The following is an 8,608-nucleotide window of genomic DNA, read 5'->3' as shown; positions in this document are numbered from 1 at the left end:
TATATATATAACTATGATGAACCAATACAAAAATTGATCAAAATACTTAGTTATTTTTCAGGCTAATTCAGGACATGTAATAATCAAATGATTTGTTTTAACTGGAGACAATTTTTCAAAGCATATTTTAAGTTTGTTTAAGAGATCGGGGTCACCTACCTGAGAAATACACATAGCTTCTGCCAAACTAGATTCTGAGTTGAAATTGGTAATAACAATAATGATGATATTAATAATAATATAAATCCATGAAGTATTGGATTTTGGTTTATTTTGGGTTGACTGCTAAAGTATAGAATGATGGTGGATAATCTTAAAATTGTAGCCATCCTTCAGTATCCACAGGGGATTGGTTTCAGGATCCCCCTAAGATATTAAAATCTTGAGGATGCTCAAGTCCTATATATAAAATGGAATAGAATTTGCATAAAACCTACACACATCCCCATATATATTTTAAATAATATCCAGACTACTTATAATATTTAATCCAATCTAAATGTCATGTAAATAGCCATTATTCTATGTTGTCCAGAGAGTAATGGCAAGAAAAAGGTATGTACATGTTCAGTATAAAGTTATTTCTTTTAAATATTTTCTGAGAATTGGTTTATCTGAACATGCAGAGCTATATTTACATAGGACTGACTATATATAAAAATCACTCTAGATATTTGTATTTTAAATATGAGAAATATGAGCAGACAAAGTAGATAATGTATCAAGACAGCTGATAAATTCCCAGGTCTTCCCACCATCCCTCATAGGTCCAATTGTCTCTTGAACTGTGCCACCTTGTCAGTCCTTTTGGACTTTGACTGCTAACCACAGAGAAAGGAGGCATAATAGGAAGTGATAATCTTGGTACCACCAGTCTTGCCAGCATAGGAGTAAATGGGGACCACGATCAGACCACAACAGAAGGAACTCCTGGGTTGCCCACTGCCTCTGATGCAATGAGTGGGACATGCATCTCTGCATGCATGTTTATGGAGCTATGGTGAAGATTTATGGGATCTTCATGGAGAAATCACAGTTATCAAATTTATTTATTCTTCATATTCTTCAAAATTAGATCCCAGATGTCAGTCTTTGGGAAAATGTGTTGAGGGGCTTTCATGTGACATTTGATATTTCTAAAACTGTGAAGTAGAAAGATGGTAGTTTTATAAAAAAATATTTTCAAATATAAAATCATAAGCTAGGATCTGTTGGTGTAGCTCAGTGACAAAGCACATGCTTGGGAACAGAGAGCTCTGAGTTCAACTGCCTTCCTCCCCAAAAAAATAAGCTAGAAAGTGAAACAAACAAACAAACAATTTAAGGTATGTGTGCAGCCCAATTTATCTTAATTGTACGTGTAATAGGATAAGTTGCATAAGTTAGCATTTGTAACTTTGAAATATTTTAAAATTTGACTTAATGAAAAGACAGAGGTAAAGATAAAATGAAACAAATCTTCAAAGAGTCAGAAAAAAATTGCATCCTGTGCCAGTCCTCAGTGCTACAAAAACCACCACTTCACTTAGTGTCCCAGGAAGCAAGCTGTTTTCTTTTCATATGTATCACTAATTCTCAGAAAAACTTTGCAAGGCAAGTATTCCCTCTCCTATTTGCAAATAAGTGACCTGGTGATAAGGGACATATGTGAATTATGCAAGATCAAGCTCTTAGAAGCAGGGCAGGATAGAGATTTAAATTCTAGTGAATATTATCTGAACTCCCTATTTTCCAGTGTGCCTGTCACCTAAGGCATATAAAAATAATGTATGTAACTTCAGGCTCCAGCACATTATTTATCCTCAAGCTGCTATGCTGTGTAGTTTTAACATTCCAATAGTAATAAAAGTTGACCACTGGCTGAGAGGCTGGTTCACAAAGACTCACATACTATTAGCTCAAGATTGCAGGTCAAAGCCAAGAAGTCACTTGAAAGTAAAGTTTGTCCAACAATACAACTTTCAAAATCACTCTACTCAGTTTAGATAGCTAAATTATCAAAACTTCCACTTGCTATCCAATGACACAGATGGAAAAGATATTCTAAGTAGAGGGATAAATGTGGACAAAGTAAATCACATTTAGGAAATGCTGAGTGTGTCAGTCTGGCAAGAACAAGGGATATATGAAAGGATGTGGCTCCAAACACACACAGAACGGGGATAAAAAGATCCAGAACGTGGGATCTGCAACTAAGTGCTTGTGAGCACTCAGAAAAGCAACTCCACATTTCTGGGCCTCAGTTTTCTTATCTATAAATGGAGTGTTGATCCAGACCAGGGTCAGCACACTCTTCTATAAAGGAAAGGACAGTATATCCACCAGGCCTATGGTTAATATGTTGTCTGTGACAACCTTTCTGTTCTGCTGTTATAGCACAAAAAAAGCAACCACAGACAATTTTTTAAAAAGAGAGAAAGAATGGAAATATAGTATGTTCCAGTAAAATACATACAATGAACCAAATCTGAATCACAGGCCAGTTTGCCAAGCCCTTAACTAAACAGTAATCTCTGAGACATCTTACATCTACACAAATCTACAATTCTACAATACTCTAACAGGACCTTGTAACCACAAATGGTCCCAGCTGTTATGCACAGGTACCTTAACAAATGGCCACACTGAGTGGTAGGGCCAGGGCTACATCAGGCAATAAATAATCTAACATGGTTTCTGTTGTGAATCACATCTTAATTAGATAAAATGGATTTGAACATTAGACCTCCCTTTTTGATTGTTAATAGCATTTTATGTTTTTTGTTTTTAATCACAATCAGAGAGTATAGATCTCTATATGCCTAATAGAAATTCTGAAAAATACAAATATGTGACAACATTAATCTTCTTTTCTAACTCTGCCATGGGAATGCAAATGAATAAGAAAATTATTCCAAAAAAATGGAGAAACTAGAGAATATTGTAAAGGAAAACAGGGGTTAATTATCTACAAACCAGATAGATAGGAATTAATTATCTACATACTGGGTAATTTGCTTCTGAAAAACTCACTATTTACATAATTTTCTATGAATTATTTAAAATATCCTTTTAAAGTCCCCAAAGCATTTGTCCTGCTTTCTTTGATGTTTATCACAAAGAATACATTCTGCTTCCATAAGACCCATTCCTGCTCCCTACTCCTAGCTAGCTATTGTCATAATTTTGACACTAGGGATGGGAAAAATTTTCTAAGCATTTCTGGAAATTGATGTCACACTTACCTGTGGCCAGTAGTCATGATTGCCCAGGGCAGGGAAAACTTGGAGATTTGGAAAGAGACTCTGGATGGCCATTGTCATGTTAGATATCACCTTGATAACAGTGTCTGTTGAGAGCTCAGGTACTGGAACATGAGGTGGACTATCCCTGAAAAGGAGAAAGAATGGTAAAGAACAAAATCCATCTTTGTTAAGAGTCATGAGACTTATGCAACTATACCCATCACTGCAGACTTCCACTTTTAAAAAGTAGACTACAGTTAAAGAGTTAATGTCAGGTGAGGTTTTAGGTGGCATGCACCTGTATCCAAGCTACTCAGAAAATTGAAACAAGAACATTATGTAAGCCAGGAGCTTAAGCCTAGCCTGAGCAATATAGCAAGATCCCATCTCAACAAAAAAATAAAGAAAAGAGAGAGAGAGAGAGAGAGAGAGAGAAAGAGAGTTGATAAACTACTCATCACCTACCTCTTCCCCACGGAGAATCCTATTAAAAAAGAAAAAGAAAAATAACAAAAATGTAATGTGAGAGGGGAAAAAAAAACTGTAGTATTTGTAAAGCACACATTCTGGAGCCAAATGGCCTGAATATGTACACTTGGGCAAGGTATTTAGATGCTCAGTGCCTTCATTTTCTTAACTGTAAAATAGGAATAATAATGGTACCTACTGTAAAAATTAAATAAGTTGCAATGTATAAATTAATTAAAACAGTCCACAGAACAAAGCAAACACACTACAAGGATTATTCAAGGTACTAGAAATCTAGGCCTCTTCATTCTGTTATGATGGATGGAACTAGCTAGTTGTTCCAGCCGAAAATGAGACTTGACAAAATTATCATCACATGTTAACTCCCATGTTGCCTTTTTTCCTCGATTATTTAATTAAGACCAATAATCACATTAATTAATACTCTAAAATATTCATGCAGGTGTGATGTTTATGGAATCATCTGTTTGTCAACACTGACATACTTCTAAAGTATGTATTATTAAAAAGAAAACAAGACTTCAAAAATAGTTTTATCTCTAATAATGTTGACTAATTTGATCTAGTATTTTTTAACTGAAATGGTTCTTAAAACAATTATTATTCTTATAAACGTCAATATTCATATGAAGTTTAGGATACTATAGTTAAGTACTAAGGAATTAATGATATTTATATGCTCACTTACCCCGTCCATATCATGAAAGATGCTTCTTGTCCTGAATTCTTAATAAAATCAAATGCTGACAAAATAAGTTGATATGGAGAATCACACAGGACATCTCCAAAAGGGCCAGGGTTGGAGGCATTTGCCCCTTTGGATGAAGAGCACACTTTGGTGTGGTCATCTGTGATGTGGTAACTAGGATCTAAGTGTAAATCAGTCACATGCCAGAACTGTCCTGTTGATCAGAAAAGAAATGCTGATAAATACTTTTCTTTTGGAATTCCCATACAAATATTTACATTAAGACTAGAAACAGTTTTCCCTCCCTATGATTAGAAAAGATTCAATAATTTAAATGTCCTTATACCATGAAGTTAAATACAATCCTTTCCTGTGAGAAGATGAATATTCAAAGAACATAGGATGAATATCCCACTTACATATGTCAGAACTAATGAGCTTATTAGCACAACTACTAACAAAGAAGAATTTGCCTAATGAAATTTTTGGGGACATCCTTCTGAGAGGTCAATGATAATATCATACTGTGTCTTAATAGCATGTCTCCTTACAGAATTTAAGGTTTGGGAAATTATTTACATTCATCTTGCAAAAAAACTGACACTGAAATATGTGATTTCTCAGAGTTACATGAATAGGTTAACTGCAGAATGAAGAAAGGTATACCTCAGTTAATTTTTTATATAACTTTCTTCTCAACATTAAAGGAAAGAGCATAAATCTTTAACCATAGTCATATGCCCCAAGAGGGAATTCCCACAGATTCTTAAAAGCTATTTAATAGAGGTATACCTTCTATTATATACTTGTACAAAGCATTTATAGTATTACAGGAAGCAGTTGTTAAAGACAATGTTCCCTTTGGGTTTTCAGGGAGAAACCAAATCCATTTGATAACATGCCTGTTTGGAAATCATCTTAAGAAAGGTTACTTCCTTGAAGGACACACTAAAACAAATAGTCATAGTATTTAATATGTGCTAGGCACTGTGATAAGCAATTTAAATATACTAAGTTATTTCATTCTCAAAAGTATTCTATCACCTAGGAAATCATGTACCAGAAATTTGCTCAAGTACATACAGTTAATCTGAGCCCTCGTTTGAAGGGCCCCCAACCTTGCATCTATATAATTAAATTATAAATTCATTGATTTTTCTGCTTTCTTATGTTTATTTTTTAACTTGCTTTAACACTGAGAGGTTTTTTTTGACACTTTATTATAGATTTAAAGCTGCCTATAATCAATAGGCAGCTTTAATGGCCATGGTTTCCCCCAATTTGGGTAAATACAAACACCTTCAGGACAATAACTAATTTCCAGAGTTGCAAAAGAAAACATTTCCTTTACTTTGATTTAATCTCTATACTTTGTTACTAAGCATATTCCGTGCACTTTTTCCTCAGATGAATTTGCTTTTAAAATGACTTTCAAAACAAATCTTCAACACACATGAGAACATAGGATTTTGAGTTCACTATGATTCCAATTAATTTATACCAGAAACACAACAGAAGTGTCAGAGCAAAAAAAAAAAAAAAAAAAAAAAGAATTTAAGCCTTTATTTATATAAACATAATAAAACTTAATACAGCCCAAAGCTGGAAAAATGAAGTGAAAATATGATTTTTTAAGATGGAAAGTATGAATAATCTTTTTGATTGTTTCCTGCCAATGTTATTATTATAATTTCATAACACAAATTCACACCTAAGAAGTGCCAGACAACATATCTAGATGAACATAGACATAAAATAGTCCTCATGGTCAATTACTCAGTACTTAGTCACCATTTGAAAACATCTGCTGAGTAATTGATTTTATTCCATAATGCAGAACATACCTTATCCTATATTTCCAGTATAGATTTGCTTTATCCTGTACACAAAGTAGAGATGACAAAGCGGTCACAATCCTATTAGAGGCTGCCTTTCCTTGGACATCTCACTCTTGTGTAAACATGTATTTGTATTATTTGTAGAATATTAAGGAATAGCAAACTGTACAAAAGACATAAGTGCTGTGGTGGACAGCTAAAGCACGGGTCAGATCACCTGCCTTCCAACACAACCTCCACCACCTACTATTTTGGTTGAGTGACCTTAACTGGTTTCATTTGTAAAGTGGGAATAATAATAGTGTCTGCTGTGAGGGTTGAGAGACTCCATAGCAGGAAAGCCCTTAGGAGGCGCATGGCACCTAGTAAGTACCACCTTTAGTTTGACTGTTATTACTTTATAATTCCAAAACTTTAATTTAAAATTGAACTTCCCTGTTGGCAAGTAAGTTAAAAATTATGGAGTACTTATTATGTTTCTCACATGTTTATGTTTTTTAATACTTTACATACATTAATTCATTATTCTTCTGCATTTTACAGATAGGGAACTAAAGTACACAGAAATTAAATCCAGTCACATAGATCTTACACAACAGAGCTGCCACATGAATTCCGGAATCCCACCCAGTGTTGCTGCTGCCCTTCAGAACTGCAGGCACTGCCTCCCTGTGTGTGTTCAGTCAAATATCCTCTCACTTGCCTCACACAAAAATAGGCAATGGCATCTATGTGTGAGATACTATGAAGAGTAAGTCCCACAAGAAAATTAATTTACTAAATTTGTGTAACCCAAGACTTAAAATGCAATTAAGAGAACATTTTTACGATGTAATCTAGTACCTAGTTTATATACCTCCAGCATCTAGAGTATGTTTGACCAACAGAGACCCTCAATAAATATTCTTTATATATGATGACATTTTAGGTCAAGGCCAATTTGGGGGATTTACTCAAGATCACATGATGATTCAGTAATGAAAGCTGAACTGGAGCCAAACTCCCCAGACTCCACTGCTCTTTCTACTACATGGCATTGCCAGACAGATAAATGAGGGGCTAATTATTTAGATTGACTAAAGGAAATCTTTAAATAGAAGCCAAGAACTCTGACAAGTTCTTAACCTGAGATTTATGCATAATGAACTCTGGATTAATTAGGGAATCCCTAATGAATTGTATTTAAAATGTGCTGTTTGTGTGTGTGTGTGTGTGTGTGTGTGTGTGTGTCTGTCTGTCTGTCTGCCTATCTGTATGTATGTATGTCTATCTAAAGACATGGACTTGGCCTGTGACCGAGCCCATGCACACACCAATCCCAGTTCCCTGGTTCAAAGTCCAGAGTGCTTAAAAAAAAAAACATCCAAAAATTATGTGTGTGTGTATTCAACATTATCTAAAAAAAATGCTCAAAATCATACAAGTCTTTCAGTATCATTTATCCTAAAGAACCCACTGAACCTTAGCTCAGATGTTGGGACATGGGGTTATTTATTGTTTATAATGTTAGTTCCTATCTACTAAATACACCAATAGGCCCCAGTTTGCTAAATCAAAAGCACTGGGGCCAAACAGACCCAGCAGAGCAGAAACTGAGACAGGGAATTTAGACATACAAACACAAAACAAGCAGGAGACAGGCATGGTAGAAGTTGTGGAGGTATCTAAGCACTGAGGGCTCAGAGGTAAAAGGGGGACACTTGGTCACCTCAAGTAGAAAACATGTAAAATACTACATGCTCAGAGAAACCCTAAGTCAACACTTCTCTGGCCTCTGGAATCCATTTACCTCTTTCCCTTCCTCTGCAGCTTCCCTACCAAAACAGGAAGAAGTGAAGAGAAGCTTCACATCTTATCCATAAAGTTTTCATGGAGACCCTGGGCATCAATCATTAAAACCAAAAGGTGAGTTTACCATTGGTAGGGTTCAATAATTTCAACCTGAGACATTTTATCTGAAAATCCCATATAGCCACATAGTTAACATAACACAACACAACTCTAGCAATAATAAAAGCAGAAGTCATCATCATACATCAACATTTTGGGGACGATTTCTGGTTATAACTAACATTTGTCAATCAGAAAAACCGATTTACAGTTCTTAACTTCAAACTGCCTGACAGCAGAGTCAATAGCACTTGGCTTTGAAATAAAAAGAAGACACTTTCCTGAGAGCCAAAGTGTTCCTGAAATCCTGTGAGTGGAGAGAGCAAGCAAGAGTGACACAGAGAGGGGGGGAGAAGACCGAATGTTGACCACTAAGCCTGCTTCTGAGTCTCAGGGACTGCTAATCCCCAAACAGAACACCTATTTTTTTTTCTTCCCGCCCCCCCCGCCCCCCGCCCCACCTACAGCAAAATTAGTTT

General features: G+C 35.4%; 1 protein-coding gene across 3 annotated transcripts in view; it reads right to left on the bottom strand.

Moving 5' to 3' along the window:
• Smpdl3a (sphingomyelin phosphodiesterase acid like 3A) overlaps positions 1–8,608 on the bottom strand; it is a 17,086-nt gene that overhangs the window by 7,798 nt on the left and 680 nt on the right. For 2 of the 3 annotated variants that reach the window (XM_048797085.1, XM_015500854.2), the window contains exons 2-3: positions 4,402–4,615; positions 3,225–3,369 (exon numbers count right to left, since the gene is read on the bottom strand). In XM_048797085.1, coding sequence (XP_048653042.1) covers positions 3,225–3,369; positions 4,402–4,615 — 359 coding nt within the window. Of the gene's footprint in view, positions 1–3,224; positions 3,370–3,689; positions 3,709–4,401; positions 4,616–8,608 lie in introns of those variants that run through there. The other variant, XM_015500865.2, reaches the window with a different exon arrangement.

The sequence above is a fragment of the Marmota marmota genome, unplaced genomic scaffold (genome assembly GCF_001458135.2).
Source record: "Marmota marmota marmota unplaced genomic scaffold, marMar, whole genome shotgun sequence".
Taxonomy (NCBI): domain Eukaryota; kingdom Metazoa; phylum Chordata; class Mammalia; order Rodentia; family Sciuridae; genus Marmota; species Marmota marmota.
The sequence above is the reverse complement of the archived record's forward strand: the minus strand, read 5'-3'. Positions and strand labels throughout refer to the sequence as shown.